The 24,558-nt window shown below is 46.9% G+C and overlaps 1 protein-coding gene across 5 annotated transcripts in view; it reads left to right on the top strand.

Annotated features, from left to right (window-relative positions):
* Positions 1-24,558, top strand: part of TBC1D1 (TBC1 domain family member 1) — a 228,717-nt gene that overhangs the window by 163,899 nt on the left and 40,260 nt on the right. For all 5 annotated transcript variants that reach the window (XM_032853540.1, XM_032853533.1, XM_032853541.1 and 2 more), the window contains 2 exons: positions 17,293-17,478; positions 23,881-24,042. In XM_032853540.1, the coding sequence (XP_032709431.1) occupies positions 17,293-17,478; positions 23,881-24,042 (348 nt within the window). The remainder of the gene's footprint in view (positions 1-17,292; positions 17,479-23,880; positions 24,043-24,558) is intronic.

Raw genomic sequence — 24,558 nt, 5'->3', positions numbered from 1 at the left:
GTGTTTGTATGGCAGAGAGACAGGGCTTGGGAATGTTCTGACTGCATGTTTTGAATTGGAGTGACCTTTGGGAGGATATCCTGGACTCTCAGATTTTCATTTACATCAGGACTCCTTCCTTGCACACCCACCTTTTCTGAGTTGCTGGAGTTTTAAAAATGGGCCCTTTGAGATTTTTCCGTTGCCTCTTTCCAGCCCGTGGTCCTCTGTTTTCTTTGTCCTGAGGAGAAATAAAGTGATACTTGGTGCTGGTTGATAACTCCCATTGTGATGAATATTTCTGAAAGTGGCTTCTGGCTGCTGGAGAGGAAAAGGATAATTTCAGAAAGGCAGGATCCATTGGAGAATCAGTGGGCAGCATCCTGGTTAAGAGTATGAATTTTAAAAAGTAAATATGTTTGAAAATTTTTCATGGTGATAAGAAATGCATAAAATTTATCATCTTCACCATTTTTTTTTCTTTTTTTTAGAGGGATGACAAGTAGGCAGAGAGGCAGGCAGAGACAGATGGGGAAGCAGGCTCCCCGCCGAACAGAGTGTCCAATGCGGGGCTTAACCCCAGGACCCTGAGATCATGACCTGAGCCGAAGGCAGAGGCTTAACCCACTGAGCCACCCAGGCGCCCCGATCTTCATCATTTTTAAGTGTATAGTTTAGTAGTGTTAAGTTAATTCACATTTTTTGTGCATTGGTTCTACAGAACTTTTTAGTTTTGCAAAACTGAAATTCTATACCCATGAAACACTGACCCTTTACTCCCTCTTCCCTCGGACTCCTGCCAACCCTGCTCTACTTTCTGTTTTCTGCGAGCCTGACTACCTTAGCTACTTCCTATAAGGGGAATCCGTATAGTATTTGTCTTTTTGTGACAGGCTTATTTCACTTAACATAGTGCTCTCTAGGTTCTTCCAGCATATGACAAGATTTCCTTCCTTTTTAAGACTGAATAGTATTCCGCTCTGTGAGGGGGGGATTTGTTTTTTCCTCTCTCAGTGGATATTTAGGTTGTTTCTACTTTCTGGTCATAGCGAATAACGATGGCACTCGACATGGGTGTGCACATATCTGCCCAAGATCTTGCCTTCAGTTCTTTTCCAGATGTACCTAGAAGTCGAATTGCTGGATCACATGGAGATTCTGTTTTTAATTTGGGGGGAAAGGAGCCGCTGTACTGTTTTCCACAGCCGCTGCACCATTCTACATTCTACATTCCTGCCAGCAGTGCGCAGGGGTTCCAGTTTCTCCCTATCCTCACCGATAACCGTTTTCTGGGGTTCTTCTGAAGTGGCCATCCTAATAGGTGCAAGGTGTTAACCTCATTGTGGTCTTGATTTGCATTCCTTTAACGAGTACTGGTGTTGAGCATCTTTTCATATTCTTGTTGGCCATTTGTGTATCATCTTTGGTGAAATGTCTTTTTTCAAGTTTAGTGCCTACTTTGTAATTGAATTATCTGTTCTTTCCATGTTGGTGAATTGAAGAGTATGGATCCTGAAGTGCGACTGGGTCTGGACTTAAGTCATGGCTCCTGCGAGTGTGAGCTGTTGACCAAGGGCAGTTGTCACAGAGTCCTCCGTTGTCACATGGAGTGTGACACGCTGTGATAACAACGCCCACCTTGTGCCGCTCGGGATAATAGGATTGCCAGTGAGGAAGCACCCGAGAGATGGGCGCTACCTGAGTATAGACAGTCTGTTCCTTGTAGGGTTTGGGAGGCTCTGAAACCAGCTCTCAGTCTCCACCACAAATGGCAGCCATCCTTTAATTCCACATCCCACCACCTTCCCTTTTATCATCACTGGACTTTTAGGATAAGCAAAGGGATGCTCTTGGGCTGTCAGAGACTGCGGCCTATGAAGGACACTCACGTTGCCAGAAAGGACTTCTCTGAGCCTCCTGGACAGTGTGCAGGTGGTTCATACCGTGGCTTCAGCTGGTTGGCAAAGTGTGTGGCGTGGCTTGAAGTCGGAGCTAGAGGAGACGTGGGTCCTGCTCTTGTGCCACCCCAGGCGCACCCCTTTGGCGACAGACCCTGCCTTGCCGAGCCACCGTGTGCTCTGGATTCAGAGAGGGGAAAGCCACACGTGGGCCAAGAGTGCCGACAGACACAGGAGACTGGTCTCTCTTCAAACCCCCCCCCAGTGGGGAGAAACAAGACCACAGTGATCGCAAAGAAATGTCATTGATGTTGTGCTCTTTAAAACGACCCCGCAGAAGGTCAGACAGCATGCAGCTTTCCAGATGCCCAGAGGTTGACCAGTGCAGTGAGCTGAGGCCTGGCCGGCTACGCATGGGGTCCCCAGGCTCTGGAGGGTCAACTCCTGCTGTGCGGACCTTCCTTGAAATTTAAGGTGTCACTTTGGGGCTGTGTGCACCGTACTTGGTTTACTGTGTTGTGCCAGGGTACTTACAAAAGCGTCCATCCTTTGGAGAGGAGCCGTGTTAAGTCTTTGCCAATTGACTTGGCTCCCTCCAAGTGGCCAGTTTCTCACATCCGTGCGCTCACGTAGCACCTCTCCCTCTGAGGAACTGCAGACGGAAGCTCAGCGTTCTGGGAGGCGCCATGTTCAGTTGTGGTCACTGGAGACTTTCCAAGGGGAATGTTGCTTCTTTCTTGAGTTTGTTTGGGTGAGGAGGCTCTGGTAATGTTTAAAGAATTTGCTTATAACCAACACAGTCTTCAAAGAACATTCACACTTGACACGTCCACTCTAACTCATCAACCCGATTGTATAAGGACTGTTAGGGTTTTGAATGAACATGAGGGTGCTGACTTCCAAGGATGGAAGCCACCGCGATGACCACGCTGTTGGTTTCCATTTTCTCCTCGAGGACAAAGCCTGCAATTTTACACAGCTAAAACCCAAGTTTCCCAGATGCCAAGCAGGTGTGGATATCTAAAAAGAGTGTTGCTCTCTGAGTTGGCTTCCTTCAGGAGATGGGCCCTTCTAAGGAAGGCAGTGAGGCGGGGGTTTTCCAGGTGGAAAGGTCACATTTCCACATATAGCCCAGTGAGCACTGTGTCGAGTCAGGGGAAGAACCGGGGCCTCTGTGGTCACCTCCTTGTTTCACAGGGTGGACTTCCCCATCTCCTCTCCCCAGCAAAGCCCAGAAGTATTTCCTAACTTTTATGTCGTGGCCTTCCTCTCATGGAGTCTGACCTTAGATCATATCCAGATAAGTATTGTGTAATGGGATGGGCGGGGTTCGTGTTTCTAGCCACAGATATGTGGGAGGAGCGGGGGAGGGCGGCGGAGTTTAAAGCTGGGCCTTCTAGCATCCATCCTCGTCTGCCTTCAGGTCTGAGTCCTCACTGTGGGTCTGTCCTGCCACCAGAACCCCATCAAGGTTTCCTAGCTGCCCGGGGGTGCTATTGGGACCTTTCCTTCCTCCCTCCTGCCTTGGATATTTTTGGGGGGGGGGTCTGGGGGGGCATAGATTTCTTCCTTATATTCCCCACCATCCCCTCTCCTGAGCTTCTAATAATGACCGGGCTCCCCATTCCCACAAGTTCCCACGGAAGACCTCCCCAGCTCTTTGGTGGGACCCGAGGAAGTCACATCACAGTCCTATATTTAAGATTATTTCTAGTGGAATAGTTCCAAATACTCCTCCCTGTAGGCGAGTCCTATGTGTGCCCAGGGCACCTATCCCTTGCGCCCACCTAGGGCCCCTTGCCTGGTCCATAAGGGAAAATGGGGCTCCTCCTCTTGAGAATCACCGTCTATGCCACTGGTTCCCATTTTGCCAGTCATGGGAGATTGGCCCCCGAGGCCTTGGCCCGGACTGCGCAGAGCTCTCTCTCCTTCCACAAGCGCTATCTCCGCCCCCTCCTTCCTGTTCCTGGGCTGCCTCTCAGGCCCATCTTTCAGGCCTCGGTGGCAGCAGCAGCTTTTCCTCTGCCTCTCCGTGTGGTTCTTCCTATGCCTGACTCAGTCTTGATCTCACATCACCAGGGCCCACCCACACAGTTTTTAACAGAAGTCTGAAGTCTGCGGACAAGATACGGTCCCTGCCCCTGACGCAATGCGAGCACCTTACTGCGCTCTTTAACCTATAAATATTCTGAGTGCACAGAGGAATTGGGTTGAAAGTGGATTTATGCTGGATAAAGGAGTGTGCAGGTGTGGTAGGAGACACACATGACAAATACTGGGGGAAAAGGAGAGGAGAAGGCTGGGTACAGCTAGAGCTGACTTCTAGGTTCCGAATTAGAAAGCTGCCCTCTGGGGGGATGAGGGGTTTTCATCTTCATAGTGATGATGTTAACGATTTGGGGTTTATGACTTTGTCAGGATAAAATGATCCTTTTCCACACCAAACTTGATATTATTTATTAAATACACTACATCTACCTGTTTATATTTGTCTGTGTGGCAGAAACTGTATCTTGACTTTTTTCTTTCACAAAACTTCAATTTTTTTTTGGCCTTGAATGTACCTTTGACCCTTGATGACCAATATGGGGTCGAACTGTACAGATTCACTTCTACAGGGTTTTTTTTTTTTTTTTTCTTTTCAACAAATACAGTACAGGACTACAAATGTATTTTTTTCTTCCTTAAGATGTTCTTAACACTTCCTTTTCCCTACCTTTGTCATAAGAATACAGTAAATAATAAAACAAAATATGTGTTAAATCGACTGTTGCCTATCGGTAAGGCTTCTGGTCAGTAGTATGCTGTTGGTCATTGAGTTTTCAAGGAGTCAGAGTTCTTTGTGGATTTTCAGCGGCGTGGGGGTTTGTGCCCTAGCCCCTGCATTGTTCCTGGGTCCACTGCATTTTCTCTGATTTTATATCAACAGATTGTGTTTGTCTTGTGTCTTGAGGTTGCAGAGTTGTCCTGTTCTCTTTTTCTTCATCACCTTATGGGTGTTCGAGTGATTTTCGCTGGAAGTGGTGCTTCTCGTGTGAGCCCTGGTTTAAGTACCCAGATGGTGCCCTGAAACAGGGGCGGTTGGAAGTACCATTTGACCTCCGCTTCCTGCTGGGGGCTGGCCAGGTTATCCTGCACTGACACGGAAGCCAGCCGGTCATGACATAACATGATATTACAGGACAGTCCACATGTAAGCCCTATCCCAGGATCTGGCTTAAAAAAGATGCACAAGATAAAATGGGTAGGGGGTCCCGTGGCAGCACAAGCCAGCTGCCACATTGATGTCGATAACAAGTACAGTGGATTCGGAAGGAAGGGGAGCTCTGGGCCAGAATACCATGGCACCTTCACTCGAGCAGCTCCTCCTTTCTGGCCTCCAGATCTCCTCTCTCCTGCAAAAAAGGTTCTGAATTGTGCCAGTCCATCAAGACTCAAAACACCATCCTGTTGCTTCTGGTCATAATAAAACCTTGTTTCCTGTACCCTCAAAACTTTTTTCGTAGCTACTGACAACCCTTTTAAAAGAAAGTGTTTAGGGGCCCTAAAACCCGTGAAATCCCATGGCTCTGCTGAAACAGAGAGAAGCGGAAATTTCGAACCATATTTACTCCTGCTGTGGATTGAGTATGTCCCCGAAAATTCACATGTTGAAGTCCCAGTACTTACTGTGTTGGGGCTGGGGCCTTCTGGAGGCAGCTGGGTTTACCTGAGCCCATGCGTGTGGGTCAGGCCTCCATGATGGGATCAGTGCCTTCTAAGAGGAGACCAGAGTGCGTGTGCTCTCTCTCTCTCTCTCTCTCTCTGCCACATGGGAGCACAACAAGGAAGAGGCAAGCCAGGAAAAGGGCCTTCCCCAAGAACCTGAGCATGCTGGCACTCTGAATTTGCACTTTCAGCTTCTGGAACGGTGAGAATCAGTGTTGTCGCAGCCCCTCGGCCTCGCTGCTGAGCTCAAGCAGCTGCGTCCCCCACCACTCCCCAGGCCCCTGTGTGGACTTTGCTGTCAGCTTCATGGGGTAGAGTTTGAAAGCTCTCATTCCATGATGCAGCCACTTACTTGTACCCAGTTTAACTCAGACCCTGCAGTGCCCTTTGCTGTAGTCAGGGGGATTTGAGGGTAGAATGTTGCCAACCTCTCCAGGCTTCTAGTAGGAGCAGATGCCAAAAGCACCCCCCCGCCCCATCTTCCTTGCAGGGTGTGGGGCAGGGGCTCTTCTCTTTGGAGGGGGCTCACATTGAGGGGGGCGGTTGTCAAAAGCTGTGCTGTAAACAGATGAGGTGCTTTTCTGCAGAGGGTCCAATATCACAGATTGAGAAATCGTAACCTTAGCTTTAGTAGTAGGTTTTTCTCTTTCTGTTGGGTGACTAATCGGTCTGTGTTCCTGACTATTTATGTTCAGATCTGGAAGTTTTCTGGAAGGAAATTTGTTATCGGTGTAATAGCATGGGTAGTTGATCTGGGTCAGCAGGGAGGGATGACTCTGAATGCATTTCTTAAGAAAATGGTATTAATTTTATTTCCAACAGTTGCCTTTGACAAAGATGAAAATGAGATTTGGCTGGTATTTGACCATCAAGATATGTTATATTTTAAATTTTTATTTAATGACCAGGTTATCTGTAATGAATGGAGTCCTTAATTAATTTGAAATAATTTATTTAAAAGGTAACTCCACTTCCTAGTGTTGGATAATGTGAAACCACCAATTAAGGTAAATCTACAACCTAAGAAAGCTGAGAAAATGCTGACTTGCCAAAGGCCAGGGATTCCTGCGCTTCAGTGTGTATAGAATTCCAGATGTTAAAACCCCGGTCCCTGGGCCTCCCCTGCCCGAGTCTGTGAGCCAGTCAGTCCAAGTGGTGGCAAGACCGACAGCTCCACCAAGCACGCAGAGGATGCAGAGGCTGCTGGCCTGGAGCTGCTCCCGTGGGCCCAACTCCGGGCCCGGGTTCGGAGGACAGGGATCAGGAAGGCTTGAACCAGCAGCTATCGTCCTGGAGAGTTACTGGCGTAAATGATGAACGCAAGGCGGTCTGACACCTTTAGAATCTCCATATGGACAAGATCAAAGGGTTGAGTGTGGGCAGCAGGGTAGCCTCTGAAACAGACCCTGGTGGCTTGTGGTTTCTTCCCGTCTCCTCGCGCTATGTTGGGACGGTCGTCTTGCTTCCTAGCACGGGAGGGTTCAACCCGACTCCTGTCCTACCATCTGCCTGTCCTGCCCCACCCCAACCTGCACACAACCTGTGTCCTTCCATCCCAGGCAGCCGTCCCACCTGGTCACGCTTCGGAACTCAGCCCTTGACCGTTGTCTGCAGTGCTGTCCTGGTCCCTGTCTCTGGCATGCCGGCCACCCTCTGTGGGCCCTCCTGCTGCCGCCGCACACACCCACCTGTCATGGTGGTGTCCTCTGCTCTCTCCTTGGGCACAGAGCCGGGGCGGGGGGTGGGTGTTTTCATTTCATTGTTCTTGGGGTAAATTAATGATGGGTCGTGGGGGTGATTAACACTTGCTTCATACTGTTTTTCTTATAAAGCTCTGTGTATACATGGGTATCAGGCTTCTGTATATTCACATATGGTTGTATAAAGTTTATATCAAGTTTTATAATAGCTTTTGCACAATTTAGGAATGAAACTGTGGAAAAGAGCTGAGCCTGTTCCTTGGGCTGGAACTGAGTGCCACCCAAGGGTCTCGCTTCTCTCTTCCATACTTATGTGTCCTTGTCGCCTCTGTCTAGATTGTCCCTCTTTTTCTTCTTTCCCTTCTGCTTCCTTTTCCCCCAAATGCTCCAGGCCACTTGATCATCCGCTTCTTGGAGCTCCTCTAGACTTGACTGTCGGTGCTCAGGGCAGTGGTTTTCGGCTCCAGGGATGCCGTCCTCAGAATCCTGGAGGCTCAGTTGATGTTTGCCAGGGCGCTGGGGCAGCGTAAAGGGGGTGCTGCAGGATCTGATGGGGCAGGGAATGGCGAGAGGAGTTTCTCCAGAGGCTGTGGCAGCCAGACACAGGCTAGAAGGGCATCCCCGCTATTGTGAGGGTGGCTGTCCCTGTCCTGTGAGTCCGTGTCTATTGGGACCCAGGTCCCGGACATGCTAAGGCAGTGACCAGGGACCTCCTGTTGTTAGCAGGAGCCCCTGGGAAAAATAAGCTCCTGTCTTCCCCGGTGTTCTTCGGTAAACCAGATTTCTTCTTTCTCCCCAGCCCCAGTTTGACTGTGATTGTGGAGGTCTTTCTTCTCCTCCTCCTTGTGGAGAAGAAGAATTCTGCCAGGTTTAGAATAAAATAGATACTGATGATAATAGGAGTTTCGTACTTACCCCTGGCTACGTACAATTGTGTTTGTAAGGATTTTTCGTTTGGTCTCGCAACAAAGTTCTGGAAGGCAGAGGCAGTTATTGTCTGGGATTTACGGATGAGGGAACTGAGGCACGGAGAGTCGGGCGGCTTCTCTCCTGGGTAGGGAGTGGCAGCCTGGACTCCCTCCCATCAACTCGAGCACTCGGCACCTGAGTGCGAGTTCCGTATTTCAGGCTGTGCTGTTAGGGGATAGAAACAGTCCTTGCTTATCGGGTGGCTGTGAGCATGGAATCAGTGGGGTCTTGGAAACCACATGGCCTGGCACGTACATAGTCAGGGGTCCAAAAAATGTGAGTTTGGACCTCTCTAAGCCTCAGTTTCCCCCTCTGAGGAAGGAGGGGGGTTGAGCTACGTCATCTTCCGGTGCCCTTTTAGCCCTGGGTCCCTGTGTTCCTGTGAATGCCGACCGTTTCCCCCCCAAGTCCCAAAGAAAGAAGGAGCGTGAACAAGGAGTGTCTGGGGGCAGTGGGCACTCAGCGGCTGCTGGCGGGACATCCCCGGACACCTCCTCCCTCTCTCTCTCTCTCTCTCTCTCTCTCTCACACACACACACACACACACACACACACCCTGCTGGCACTGACTAGGGGGCTTTGGAGCTGCACGTGGTGCTTTTCCACCATGAGGTGTCCCACAAGATCCCGAGGACCACGGTTTGAGGTCCAGTGCTGTGTACGTGGTAACAGGAGAGAGCAACCTGTGACCAAGCTCAGTGCTTTATAATCCGACAGACTGAATATATGTTCCTCTTCATGGTCATATTGACTTTAATCAAGAAACAAGAGCTCTGACCTTCAGCCCTGTTGAAAAGTACAGTATCATTCCCCTTGCAGATGCGAAAACAAATGCTACTCATTTCAAAGGGTGATTTTATCCCCTGCATTAAATAGAAAAATTCATCTACAGCATTTTCTTGGTTCTTTTCAAGCTTTACGTAGGCCTTAACGTCCATACCTGCCAGCTCCCCACCACCAGGAAACTAAGCTCTGGGTGTTGCTCTGCTCTCAGAGCTCAGCCCAGAAGGGGGCAGCTGGGGGCATGGCGGGCTGCCCAGAGTCCCCAGGAGCATCCCCTGTCCCCCTTGCCTTCAGTCCTGGTCCCTCTGCCCGGCTGTCTGGGCTGGACTTTCCCAGCTCATGCCACCTCCACTGCTGCTCCTTGGAGCCATCCTCAAGAGCCCCCGAGCAGGGGGGCTTGGGCTTTTGGCTCCATAGAGTCTTGGAGACTCCCCCCACCCCCAAACAGCTAACTTGGAAGGGTGTAGGGATGGAGACCTGTAAGACCCTTGTTCTTGTTTCTAGTTTCTACATATATGGGCTGCTAGTTTTTAATAAAATGTGAGTGCCCAGCTCCCCAGCACTTATCCTCTCCTCCCCTTGCACGCCATCTCAGGCAGAGTTAGGCTCCCTCTTCTGTCTTCCCAGGTCCCCTCCCCCCAGCCCCCCGCCCCCGGACCAGGGCTTTCTCACGTGGTTTTGTACTAGCCCTTCATTTGTCTGATCTGCTAAGCTGTGCATTCCCTGACAGCCACGGTCTCTTCCCAGGGCTGAAGAACACACAAATGGAACACATTTTCCTTAAAAACTGTAAAAAGCTCAAATCTCTCATGATTCCCATTTCCTTACCCACTAATACATAAATTAATCATTCAATGTTTTCCACAATCTGGGCTTAACCATTCTTGTCTTATTTTCACATACACACATACACCTGCTCATTAGCTGAAACGGGTCACTGGATGAGTAGCTGATAGTCACCTGGCCACATTGTTTGTGTAGTCCCATTTACTTGAAATGGCTCCCGTCATTTCCACCTGTGTGACGTTTCCTTGTCCTTCAAGAACCACCACCACTTCCAGAAACCCGGTCCTGATGACGGTGATAAGAAGGATGGTAGTTGCTGTTTGATTGGATGCTTGCTTTGTGCCCGGCTTGTGTTTTTCACACATTTACTACTTAACCACACACACGATTCCACAGAGGAGTCTGCAGATGAGGCAATGAGTGTAAAGTGTCAGACCACATGGTTGCTTTTGAGTGGCTGGGTTAGCGGTGGAGCTGGGATTTGACCCCGGACGTGTGACCCCAGGGCTCACGCTCTTGACCTGACAAGAGAGTCATTTTCTTTGCTAATTTTCTAGAACATTTTCTTTGTACTACCTAGCAACCACACATTTCTCCTAATCACCCTTTTGAAACTTGAGGGATTATGTCCTAGTCATATTTGGATTTCTAGCAGGCATGTGGTAAAAACTCAAAAATATTTCTTTTAACAAAATACTATTTTTATTTATTTATTTATTAAAGATTTTATTTATTTGACAGACAGAGATCACAAGTAGGCAGAGAGGGAGGCAGAGAGAGAGGAAGGGAGCAGGCTCCCCACTGAGCAGAGATCCCGATGTGGGGCTCGATCCCAGGACCCTGGGATCATGACCCGAGCCGAAGGCAGAGGCTCAACCCATGGAGCCACCCAGGCACCCCACAAAATACTATTTTTAAAAGAAGAAATCCTCTCTCTGCCTCCCTCTCTGCCTACTTGTGATCTCTGTCTGTCAAATAAATAAATAAAATCTTTAAAAAAAAAAACAAAACAAAAGAAGAAATCCTGTCTCCCCGTGGCTGGACCATTCTATAATGCAACTGTAGAAGGTAACAAAGTTCTATTATTATTATTATTACTGTTGTTATTTTCCAAAGAAGACACGGCAGGGTGTAGGGCAGTCTTGGGTAAATGAATCCTTTTGTTCAGTGACTGTTCCGTGTGTATCTGCTGTTTCCCCGGCATGGGGCTGACCAGGGGACACAGAAGTCCCTGCTCTCCCACACCAACCTCTTGTCGTAGGAGAGGTAAAGTTGTTCGTGCTTTGTAAACAGTCTGACAGCGTTCACGGAGGACTGCCTGTTCCTTTCCTGCGTCTGCACCGTTATTTTACTCTGGTTTTTAAAGAAATTGTCTTCAGCTTTTGGTAACAACAGATGCTGTAGATGTTATTCCCTGTTATTGTTAACTTTTCTCCAGAGGCTTCTTGTTCAGTTTTAATTCTCATTTCCAAAATCTAGTCATGTTGCTAAAACAGAGGTTTCAGAATAAACTGGAATCTTAAGCATTTCTTTCTCTTTTGGCACAAGAGATCTGGATTTTTGAGAAGGAGAGAGTTCTAAAATGCTCTGCTATGGGATAACAGAAAAGCCCAGATGTTGGGAGAAGCGGGGCCTTCACGTTCCTCCAGGAGCTCCCCTTTGTTACAGGGCATTTAGTGTGTGGCTTACTGTCCTGTCTCTACAAGGAGGAGAGCAGTTCAAACCTGCTAGCAGTGTCTTGTGACAGTACCAGCCAGTGGCCCCGTATTCCATACTGTGGGTCCGCGCGGGATAGCTGGGAGGCTGTGTGCGCCGTGTTCCTTTGCCTCCGCCTGGTCACAGCGTCAGCCGTGCTCACACCTATGGTGCGGAGTCCTGCGCTTCCCGCACACCTGTGTGCAGAGACGGGGAGGGCAGGATGGAGCAGCACAGTTTCAGAACAGTTTAGCCGCTAAAGTATTGACACACCAACCTAGGTCATACTTACCTCCCTGATGGGAATGTCACAGCAAGGATTTCAGGCGAGGCAGTTGCCTGGTTTAAAGCGGCTGGTCTTAAAGTTCTCAGAACCCTCTGAAGCCTCTTGTTTCTGAAAGGCTCTGTGATCTCCGCGTGCTCCATCCTGTCACAGGGCATGTCCGAATAAGACAGTCTAATCCCAGGCTAGCGTGTCATTGCGGCTCTTTGGTTTCGGGACCCAGCAGATGTAGAAGTCTGTCAGTGCCTGCGGGCTCCACAGTTGGGGCAGTCAGAGGTGAGTATCATTTCTCACACTTTGCACCGAGGGATGGGAACCCCCAAAGGAGGACGTGCTTACAGAGGTGTACAAAGAGGGACCGCCAAGCTGGCCAGTAGGTGGAGGGTCCCTAGCCCAGCTCCTACTGTGCTCATTCCTATCAGCCTCTGTACAGCAGCCTCTCAGCAAGAGTGTAAGTCAGGGAAGGAAGCCAGATCCCCAGTGTTGTTCTGAAGAATGTTAGAAACGTCAAAGGAGCCTCTCTTAGACCACCTAGCACATCACATCCCAGGTACATATAAGGGACTCAGTAACTACGGGTGTAAATGGCTCCAGAGCGATCCAAGTTAAAATAATGCACATATTTATTATTAGAATAAGGGTCTCAGCGGACCATTGACCAACATCTTCATATTATCCTCACCCGGCCACTCCCCTCATCTCCATGCATGTTTAGTATACGTCTCACAAGACTATACCCCAAGCACTCTGTACCCCCAAGCATGTGCCCATGAAAGAGGACTGGTAGAAAGCTATGCCCTCAGCCCAAGCCTGGGTCATTTTGCATTGATCAGAAAACAGTCCACTCAGGTTCATTTAGTCAGGCCAGATCTAGAACAAACCGATATTTAACTATCAGCCTTTTTGTAAGTTACTAAACTACTTTGTACCTAGGCTACACTTAATAGGAACAAAGGATGATATACTTAAAAGTTGTTAATTACAAACTGGAACATGGGTAATTGATAGCACCTAAAGTGAACTTGGGTGAAGGGGATATATTTTTACCCCTTCCTAGGGTTTAGGAGAGGAATGGCGATGGAATTTTTTATTCTGCCTGGGGTTCTTCTGGGTGATTGTGTCCTCTCCCTTCTCATGCTTAGCAATGTCAGCGTATTTTGGATGCTTATTACTGGGGTGGGCGGATGCTACTGTCCTCTGGTGGGTAGTGCCCAGGGATCCTGCAAAATGCTCTAAAATGCACAAAACAGTCCCCATGACAAAGAATAAGCCAGCCCAAAATGTCAGTAGTGCTGAGAAGTTGAGAAAACACTGCTGTCGACTGTTAGGGTTATTTGGTGACCTTTACAGTGGATTAACTTATTTCGTATACTGAGAGGTGAAATTAATGCTAGTACTTGCATTCTTTCTTCATGTTCATTCTTTCTTCATGTGAGTGCCTCGAGTGAATGCCTCGACTCAGGCAGCCGACACCGACAGTGCCTGCCCTGTGCTCCATGGCGGCAGGGAAAGGAAAGGAGCTGACACGCTATGGGGCACAGAGCACCACATGAGTGAATGAAGAGGGGAGCTGCGGTGTAGAGCCCCCGAATGTGCTCTGAGAACCAGCAGTGGCAGCCTCACCAGGGAGCTGGCTAGAAATGCAGACTCCCAGGCCCACCCCCAAAGACAACCTCAATCAAAATCTGGGGTGTAGCAAGATCCCTGCATGATGCTTGCGTGTCTACACGTGATGGCTCTGACCTTGACCAGGTTACAAAACCTCACTGCTCCTTAATTATTTGGGCTATAAAATGAGGATGGTAGGGTCACCTGTTTCATGAAGTGGTCGTGAGAATCAGACAAGCTTATTGGTGTCAAGGACGCAGAGTGAGTGCTTCACAAACGGAGCTGCGATCAACAGTAAAAAGTAGGCAGAAGCCGAGAACATTAGGGAAACGACTTTAGGGAGACAGCGCGTATCACCGTCGCCAAAAAATGCCTGTAGCCTTGCGGACCTTGTGCTTCCTTAGACTCTGGCTTTCGTCAGCATGCCAACCAGCAGAGAGGAGTGGATCTGGGGACCAAGAAGCCTCAACTCCCAGACCTGTCCCATCAGCCCGGCCTGGGTCTCCCCTGCTCTGTTCATGACGTTGCAGGATTTGAAAGTAACGTCGTAGGAATTTTCCAGACACAGCAGAGGAGAAGGGCAGTGGTGAAGAGCAGGGGTGAGGCTGGGGGCAGGAGGCTAGGTGACAGGAGCCCTTGACTGATGACCAGGGTTTGAGGGTGAGGGAAATGTCTACACCGTGCCTCCTGCTGTCACTGGGACGGGTCCCTGGCTGTCTTCCTGCGTGCCCGTGAAAGCGCGGCGCTGCTCACGGCTGCCCCCATGGCACCTGCCCATGGCGATGCCGTCTCCCCGCCATCACTTTTGGGAAACGAGACCCTTGCCATCCGGTGGGAGTGTGACTCCTTCCGATGAGGTGAAGCAGAGCTTGAATTGCCACCACAGTGTCCAGCAGAGTTTCAACAGCCAAGAGGGAAGCCTCCAGGCTGCAGAATAAGACTGAAGAAGAATACGGACTGAAACGCCTCCTGGAAAAAGGATCCACTTCGGCTCCGTCGGGACCAACTCATGCTAAGTGCACAAGTTAGGGGGGATTCGTTTGTTTCTAAGTGTTTTGCAGAACATTTTGCAATCTTTGATTCAAATCAGGAACAGATGTGTATTACCTTTCTTCAGTTGGTTCTAAAAATTACATTTATTGTCACGAATTTAGGAAGTACAAGGAAGAGCAGCCAGCACATGCAAACCTAGCACCCATCTGTGTCTCTCCTTCGGCACTGTCCGCTCAGCACCTGCTGGGTGGCAGGCACTGTGCTGGGTGCCAGGCAGACCCTCCCTGACAAGTGGCCTGTCTTGTCTTTTTAGAGCTTACCACGAGTGGCTAAATTTTGATGTGTTTCCTTCCATTATTTTTTTCTTTGTTATTAAGGACTGTGGAATAGCAAACGATGAGAAGCTAGTATTCACTGTGCTCTTCCTGTGTGTTTGACCCTGTTTCAGTTAGTTCCTAGGATATGTATTAACTCAATCCCTGTAACGCTTCTTTAAAAAAAAAAAAAATGGTTTTATTTATTTTAGAGAGAGAGAGAGAGAGAGAGAGAGGATGCAAGCAGGGGCCCGAGAGAGGCAAACTCCACATGGAGCACAGATCTCTTGACCCCGAGATCATGACCTGAGTTGAAAATAAGAGTTGACACTGAACCTCATGAGCCAGCCAGGTGCCCCAATCCCTGTAACACTTCTGTGAGGGAGGTGCTGTTATTCCTGCTTGGCAGATTGGGAAACTGAGGCATAAAGGGGTTAAGCAACTTGCTGAAGGTCACAAAGCCAAAAAACGCAGAGCCTTAATTAAAATCTAGACAGCCTGGCTCCAGAGTCTGACCTTTTGGTCACTGAACAGTCCCGCTTCTCATAATAATTTTAAGATTGAGATCATCCAATGCAGACAGTTGGGATTCCTGCTTCTATACTGACCATTACACATGAGGGTTCTCCTATAACATGCATGAACTACCTCCAAAAGAAGAATTTTTATTTGTTCATTCATTTAAAGGATCATAATGAAATAGATGTAGGTAGAAATGTGATAAGCATTTAAATGGTTACAGAGATGACAAAGCATTCTTAATGCTTATCAGAGATAAGTTTTTTTCATCCAGTAACTTTAATAGAGTTAAGATGGACAAGTCACTTTAGGAAATGAAACATTTTGTGGCTTGTGTTGGTTTCAGAGATTTCATAACAGGAAATCAAATCCACCTTTAGATAATGAGCAGTCAATGCTGAAACTCTTTTGGAAATTAATTATAGTGTGGGATTTTGTTGGAACTGTACCTTGGAAGAGAGTGTATGTTGTGATCTGGGTGGTTGTGAGATCCGGGTTGTCTGTGAAGGGCTTTCCACAAAATGTTTAGGACCGTGATTTTGTATAGGTTCAATTTAGAGGGAAGTTTCCGAGAATACATTGCCTCAGATGGGGCCCACTCAGGTAGAACCTTTTTTTATTATGTTCAGTTAGCCAACATATAGTACATCTTTAGTTTTTGAGGTTATGTTCAACGATTCATTAGTCGTGTGTAACACCCAGTGGTCACCACCACACATACCCTTCTTAATGCCCATCACCCGGTTACCCCATCCCTTCACCCCCTTCCCCTCTATAACCCTCAGTTTGTTTCCTGGAGTCCAGAGTCTCTCATGGTTTGTCTCCCTCTCTGATTTCTTCCCATTCAGTTTTCCCTCCCTTCCCTTGTGGTCCTCTATGCCATCCCTTATGTTCCACACATGAGTGAAACCATGTGATAATCGTCTTTCTCTTCTTGACTTAATTCACTCAGCATAGTCCCCTCCAGTTCCATCCACGTCAGTGCAAATGGTGGGCATTCATCCTTCCTGATGGCTGAGTCGTGTTCCACGTAAAAACTTCCGCTGTTTTAGCTAGTTTCAGAGTAAGCAGGTGGGATGTTCTTTCTGCTTGTCTGTAAGGTACTTGTGAGTTGGAACAGCCCTGTGTCCCAGCCACATGGGGTCTGCACTTGAGAAAGTTACAAATTCGTGAAATGTAAAGAGATTTCAGCCAATAAATAGAAACTTGAAACTTGATGACATAGGAAACATTTGAATTATAGGCATATTGAGCCGAAAGCATGAACTTCCAAGTCAGGCAGACATATTTTGGGATCCCAGCACACGCGCTTATTCACGGTCTGACCCTGGGCAGCTTCCTTTGCTTCTCTGAGCCTCAGTTTTCTCTTCAGGCAAATCCCTGCCTTCTGGAGTTGTCATCAGGATTAAATGAGGCTGTCTATATAAAACACCTGGCATGGTGCCCAGCACTTGGTACAGGACCCATTAATGGTCACTGTTATTATTGGCTATTATTGGCTATTAAATACATGTTAATCTTCTTCCAGAATACCTAGCCTTAGAACCTGGTGCTTAAGAATGCACATGGAAGCCAGCCAGCTTGGGTCCCTGATCCTGGTTCTGCACTTTGAGCTGTGTGACATTTGGCAGGTGTCAAATGTGCTTCTGTTTGCTTTTCTTTAAAACTGAATAGTAATGGTAGCTACATCTTAGGGTAGTTGAGTGTTAAATAAACTAGTATCCATAAAGCCTTCAGAACAATCTGGTACAGAGTGAGCACTCTGTGAATGTTTGCTATCACCAATAATACATTAATTCAGAAAAAAATAGGAATTTTAAACCTTTAAAAGTAGGTATCTTTGAACATTACCTCAGGTCCTCCAACTTTCACTTGCTGTTTGCTGTCTAATTTGATGGTTGTGGCTCAGACCTAACTTATTTCAGTGCATATTAAAACCTAAATTTTGAATCTGGTGATATCACTTCATAATAACAGAAATTTTCTGATTTGATGCTGTGCTTCAATTTATATTGGAAAAAAAATGACCATTCTGAAATGTCCTTTTCCTCCCCCAGATTATTCCGAACTGGGAGAGCTTCCGCCACGATCTCCTTTAGAACCAGTTTGCGAAGATGGACCCTTCTGCCCCGTCCCAGAGGAAAAGAAAAGGACCTCTCGAGAGCTGCGAGAGTTATGGCAAAAGGCTATTTTACAGCAGATACTGCTCCTCAGAATGGAGAAGGAAAATCAGAAGCTGCAAGGTTGGTTTACCATTTTTTGGAATGATCAGGCCTGATCGTTTATCTTGGCTCTGAGTTGAATCACATCTGACATAAGTATGCTGTCTTTAAAAAGAAAAACAGAATATTCTAGCATGCATACATCCATATGTATATATATGAAATAGACTTTTTCAAAGTTGAGTTAATGCTCTTTACTTTTTGGAGAGTTCATGATAATCTCACCAACTATATTAAATTATTCCTATATGGTCATTTTTAGCATAACATCTAGAACTTCCAGGAGACAAACTTCAAATGTAAGCTTCAACCCTCTGAAGAGTGTGTTTTGTTTTGTTTTCTCTTTCTCTCTCCCTACTTTGCCCTCAGCCATGGTCTGTGCTTCGCTGGTAGGTACAAACTAATCCTATACAAGTCATTTAAGTACCTAACCTCGCTCTATGTGCATTTTTAGTGGGTTGCAGGGGATCTGAAGAGGACCAACCTTTGCATTAGCTGAGTTCTACCTGAACTGATAACCAAGGTTTTATATAAACAGACATGTTTAATGCTACTGACAGCTCCAGAAGGCAGGTATTAGCCTGAAGAGGAAACTGAGACTCAGACCAGCCAAGTTCTTGCCAGGGGTTATATCAGTATCAAAATAAGACATGAACTTTGCAAGTTTAGATTTTGTTCACTTCCTGTTTCTTTACTGTTGCTCGAACCAAAAAACATTTTTATAGCAGCTTAGAAGCCAAGTGGGCAGTCTAATGGAAAGAACATGGGTCTTGGAGTATAGAGCGCTGGCTGCTTAGGAAATAATGGGCATTTAATCAGGAAGTCAGGTATTCTCATTCAGAAGGAGACCACGCAGGCAACCGAGTCATGCTGCCCTGGCCCAGGCCAGTTGTGCAAGTAGAGTACATGTCCTTGAACTTACTTCTTAACTGCAGATCTTCATCTTTTGTCTTGAGATCTGTATAGAGGAAGGTTATTAAGACACCAAATCTGACGAACAAGGTTCATAGTCCAAAAAGTGTATCATCTTTGACCAAAAACAAGAAGTCAGATGCAAAGTAATAAGACCTTTTTGGTTTCTTTTGTTTGTTTTTTAAAAATTTTATTGATTTGATAGAGAGCAGGAGAGCACAAGCAAGGGGAGCGGGAGAGGGAGAAGCAGATTCCCCGCTGGGCAGAGAGCCCGATGTGGGACATGATCCCAGGACTCTGGGATCATGACCTGAGCCAAAGGCAGACATTTAACCAACTGAGCCACCTGGGTGCCCTTAATAAGACCTTCTGATAAGAAAGTAGCTTGGTGGCTGGAATGGGCTTCTGATGGACACGGATAGTGTGGGCTCTTCACACCCAGCGTTTGAGGCAGACAGGTCGTCCCCAGACGATGCAGTGGAAGGGGTGCCGCAGCGAGGGGATTTTACGCACTGAATGCGGTTTTCTCCCAACTCTGTTTTCCTGCCATTTTCTGGTGTGTTCTTGAAGCCCGTTCTAAAAGCGGATGTCTAAATCAATCTTTAAAAAGCCAATGTCAAGAAGAGATTTGACTGTGATGACATCATAGAGTGTGCCATGAGCTAAGTGACCTCTCTGGAGCACGGCCCTCATATTCGTGTGTCTGTTGGTTGGGATTTTTGTTGAAAAGTGGAGAGGCAGTTATATTCATCACGTAGGTCGTAAATCCTAATACTTACCCTGACTAGTCTTCTTGAAAATGACAGCTGTGGAAAATCAGGCCATAGCTGTAAGATGGGAATGGTGCTGGCTGGCTTCCTGGGATGTCGGGAGACGTCGTGACTGCCACTGATGTGACAAGATCAGTGTGCCACGGAAGCAGAGCTTTTGTAAAGCTGTGTGTAGGAAGGCTAGACAGACAAGAAGGAACAGCAAAGTTTCGTCAGGTTACCTTGAACACCTTGCCAGGTGTGGCATGGCGTGCACGAGCCCGTGCCAGCACCATCCCGCGGCATCCTCATTTCATCTGGCAGTGGCCAGTCCCGGCTGGTCTTTCGTTCTTGCTGTTTGAATTAATTTCTCTTCCCAGCTCTGTAAAGTTCAACATATGTTTACCTTTGTGGTGAAAGCAGAATAAGCTTCTTTAATGTAATTTAGAAAGCATGGTTTCAGGGCGGTACAGTACCTGTATTGCCGAGAGCTTAGTCATCAATAAAAGCCTGACCACGACTTGCCTAAAAAATATTTGGTAAGCTTTGTTGGGGTGGGATGGGGGCAGAACTTTCACATTAAATACAGAAAAAAGGGGGCACCTGGGTGGCTCAGTCAGTTGAGCATCTGACTCTTGGTTTTGGCTCAGATCACTGATCTTGGGGTTGTGGGATCGAGCCTGAGCCTGGCTCCACACGTGGCGTGGAGTCGGCTTGGAGCTCTCTCTGCCCCCCTTCCCCATGCTCACCCGCGTGTGTGCGCTCTCCCTCTCTCTCTCACACATAGATAAATTCTTAAATAAATAAATCTTTAAATCAATACAGAAGCAAGATTTGACCAGAACCAACTAGGAGTGTACTGTGTATTAGAAACAGTCATTCTATTGCGTTGGTTTTTTAAGCTGGTTTTTTAATTTTTTTAAGGATTTATTTATTTATTTATATTTTTAAAGATTTTATTTTATTTATTTGAGAGAGAGAGAGCATGAGCTGGGGGTGGGGCGTGCAGCTGAGGGAGAGGGAAACAGGCTCCCCGCTGAGCAGGGAGCCCGATGCGGGGCTCCATCCTAGGACCCTGGGATCATAACCTGAGCTGAAGGCAGACGCTTAACTGAGCCTCCCAGGCACCCGATTTCTTTCTTTCTTTTAAAGAGAGGGCACACACGCACAAGTAGGAGGGGCAGGGAGAGGGAGAGAGAATCTCAAGGAAGCTCTGCCCTGAGCATGGAGGGGCTCAGTCTCACCACCCTGAGATCTCAAACTGTGCGGAAGCCAGGAGTCACCCTTTTAACCGGCTGCACCACCCAGGTGCCACTCCTAGTTGCTTTTTAAAGGAAAGTTAAATGGTAGCTGAGAGTGGTTGAAATTGATCAGATGTTAAAGCTGAATTGCTTGCTGTTTGGGAAAGAAATGAGAAGAACAGTATGCTGGGGTTCTTCTATGGCTAAGCCTATTTCCTGGCTTTTGAATATGTGGGTTAAGTATTTGTTACTATTCCAGAACCATTGCATCTGAGAAAGAACCAAATCACATGATCTAAAGCCACTTCACTCCATTGTAGGCAGTTGGAAGCTGAATTCTGATTTTCCCTGAGTTAAACAGCTGACTTTTCGTGGTGCTGGGACTAAAAGGCATTGCCTGCCTCCTGGGCCAGCAGTCTCAGCTGTGCCCTTCTGCAACACCATTCTCCCCCTGTTATACATGAAGACACAGGCAGCCTCATGTAGGACAGGGTGTGGTTCAATACAGCCATGGTCTGGGGACAGCACACGATTGCTTGTGGAACTGACTTCATGAATTCAGAATTTCATGCTTCATATTAAAGTTCATATTAAAGATACTGTATCTGCATAATGGTATGATAACACATTGAATTTTGAATTTAAATGAATTGTAACTGAAGGTATGTTTTAAAGGTTGTTTTTGTTTTTTTTTTTCCTGGTTGAGCAAGTGCAATATGTTGGCTATAAAAAAAAATAAAGATTGAATCTGATTTTTCCAAAATCTCTACTGGTTTGGAGGTCATTTAACCACTAATGCATCCAGCCTCTTAGCCTTTCTTTACTAAGTCTTTAAGAGATGGTTGCAGTTGGAAGAACATTTTATCTGTGAAGGCAGTGTTAATGGTGCAAGATTGGGGGCGGGCAGCTACAGTTCCACCCTATGTAATGGGCGTAAATCAGACCTGAAGATTATTAGTCTGAAGTCCATGTTCACTCCTACATCCATGGCAAATGGCGATATATGTCTTGAGGACTCTTTTGCAAAGTTCCGTTTGATCTCATGTAGTCCTGGTTGCTCTTGCCCCAGAAATGCAAAATCATGGGTTTGTAGACCCTTATTTAATATTTTAAACAGCTTGGTCTTGTATCTAAAGGCCTTGGCTGGGAGCCTTGATGTTTGTTACAAGCATTCACCAACTGGCTTCCTTGATAAGACATTTTGGAGGCTTCAGATCTTGGGCAGCCGCATTGGGATACTCAAACAGCAGGACGGTGCTTGGGCCAACCGTGAAATACGTGGATTAAGCTTTTTCAACCGAATCTTCCAGCTGGATAGTATGGCTCTGTTGACCTCAGAGCGGGTTCCGCACGTTGCTTGCTGGGCTCTTCCATGCAGCCCGATAGGCTCACAGCCGGAGAAATGTCCATTGGCACTGAGAGTCCACTGCTACCTGCAGTCACTGTCCCCAGCAAAGCTGGTCCTGAACCCGATTTGTCCCAAGGGTTGTTTAGTGGGACCTTAAAAAAAAAAAAAAAAAAAGTATTATTCAAAGTAAGGAAAAGATTAAAGTAGTAGATGAAAACTCGCAGGTGAGGCAGCCCCGGGCCCAGAATCACTTGACGCCCCACCAGCTGGTGAATAACTTTGAGCAAGCCCTGTGCTCGCTTCGAACTTCAGTGTCTGTGTCCGTGAAATGAGAGGCTGGACGAGGGATCTCTTCAGCACTTTTCAGCACATCTTTTGATGCATTTGTACTTGAAGGCGGTAATTGGGTCAGTTAAGTACATAATCCGCACATCCAAGGAATAAGGTCTTCCCGTTAGGGGAGTATTAACCAGATTAATGGAGCCAGCCTTTGCTCAATTTCTAATGTGGAAAAAGAAAATATTTTATTTCATGTTCTAGCACTAAATTTGCAAAGCAATGTTTTATGCTTTTCCTTATTTGCCTTTATATTTTTGATAATTTGTGAGCACTTCCTGATTAGTAGACATTTTGTGGGTGTTGAGTCTATCTCATCTCCTTTAATCCTCATCAGAGCAACTCAGTACGGTAGCATAATTCCCGTCTTAAAAATAATAGGCACTGGGGTTCAGAAGTGTAGTGGGTAAGCCAGGGGTCTTCAGGTAGGTCCTGCCTCCAGCACCTGCTACTTCTATGGCCCTGGGCAGAGTCGGAGCCTCCTCTCCAGAATAACGTGGGGCTGGGGTGGGGAGAGAAAATGTGCTTTCAGGGTGGAGGGGGGACAGACGCATGAGATGTTTGCATTGACTTGTCAGTGTCTCTAGGACTAAGAATGACTTTATGCCAGGAAACTGAACAGCTTAGACGGAATGCACAAACTTCGTGAAATGTGCAATTTGCCAAAACTGAAATGAGAAGAAAAAGATCTGAATGGCCCTGTATCTGTTAAAGAGATCACATTCGTGTTGAAAATCTTTCACTCGGAAAACTCTAGGCCTAGAAACCTCCACTGGAGTCTGTCAAACATTTAAGGCCTCTGATAGATACATGCCTCGTCCCAGAAAAACTATATAATAACAGCAAATCCTGCTGGACAGTGGAGAAGGGCAAGGGCAGGGCCGCAGGCCCCTCCCCCTCCTGCTGAGGACCGTGGAGGCGCTACTCAGCCTCCGTGCCTCGGTTTTCTCACCCAGAACCCTGCCTCAGAGTCATTAGGATAAAATATTGCTAAATATAGAGTACTGAGGACTTAGTCTTTGCTTATTATATTGTAAAAGACAGTAGTTGATCAGTTCTGCAGAAGCCTAGGTGTTGGCTTATACTTAGCTATGCCTCCGACCTATTGTCCTAATAAACTCGTAGTCAGGATCCGAGACATGAGGTGGAGTGGATTTGGGGGCTGACATTACCCCTGTGTCGAAATAGGATAGAGTGGTTTTGGATGGCAGTGAAGTTGTCCGATCTAATCCTAAGAATTGTCAAGTTAAACTTTTCCTATATTGATCCCCCTCCACTTCCCGCTCCCCGTTTTGGTAATTTAGGTACAACCCTTAATGCAGTTTAGGCTGAATAAGGTTGGTGGGAAATAATAACTACCTTCGTGTATTTGGGGTGATGTCCTATGAAAAGGGCAGATTTCTTCTGTTGAGCTGCAGGAAGCAGAAACGTGACTAAGTAGAATCTATCTAAGGAGGTTTGGCTCTAAACAAGGAGGAACTTTCCTTGGGGTGGGGGGTGTCTCTTCTGGCTCAGATGAATAAATTTTGTTGGTCTCTAACCATGCCAGACACAAGGGATTTTCACACAGAGCTCCTGTCCTCTAGGTATTTGTGGTTTAATAGGGCAGCTGTGGAGATTGCTAGAACTGGACAGGTGGGGGCATATTTCGGGAGTAGAGCCAATGAAGGGGCAAGAGAGATCAAGGGTACCTCCTACGTGCATTTAGTGTTTTCCAAGTTAAAGGAAAATGGAGAGTAAGCTAGCTCACTGTAACCGCTCAGCACCTCAGCGGTGACATGTGAGTAGGCAGCCGTGGCGTTCTCTCTAACGTGTGTTCTTAAATGATCTCTTCTAGCCTCTGAAAATGACCTGCTGAATAAGCGCCTAAAGCTGGATTATGAGGAAATCACTCCTTGTCTTAAAGAAGTAACCGCAGTGTGGGAAAAGATGCTTAGCACTCCAGGAAGATCAAAAATTAAGTTTGACATGGAGAAAATGCATTCAGCTGTTGGGCAAGGTAAGCTTTGTGGGAAATCTGTCCAGCTGTCCTTACCTCGCACTGATGATTGGGGAAAAGTATGGATTAAAAAAAAAAAAAAATGTTCAAGTCTTAATTTTGGTGGCCATTTCTCTCCTAGTTACCATGTCTTTCCCTAATCTGTTTCCAGATATCTTAACTGATGTAAGTTTTATCACCTTTAGGATTCCTCTTAATGAATTAAAATGCCCAGAAGCCCAGATAACAGGAAGAAATAGGAAAACAGGGCTTGGTTGCCTACAACCTGGGTAATGATGACATACTCTGAATTAAATGGTAAAGTGAAAACCGATTGTTCAGGCTTCTCTCTGAACACTCTCAGGAGAGAGAACACAGCGTTTTGTGTGGACTTCAGACAGGTAGTCCCACGTCTAGATCCCAGCCCTACTGATCTGCCGTGTGATGTTAGGCAAATGGTTTGACTTCCCTGAGCCCCACTTTCCCCATGTGTGAATGTGGGTGTTGACAGTGATTGCTTTGAGCAGTAGATAAGCT

Source organism: Lontra canadensis, unplaced genomic scaffold (genome assembly GCF_010015895.1).
Source record: "Lontra canadensis isolate GAN:19392208 unplaced genomic scaffold, GSC_riverotter_1.0 scaffold1, whole genome shotgun sequence".
In the NCBI taxonomy this organism is placed as follows: Eukaryota; Metazoa; Chordata; class Mammalia; order Carnivora; family Mustelidae; genus Lontra; species Lontra canadensis.
This window is presented reverse-complemented; position numbering and strand designations above follow the sequence as displayed.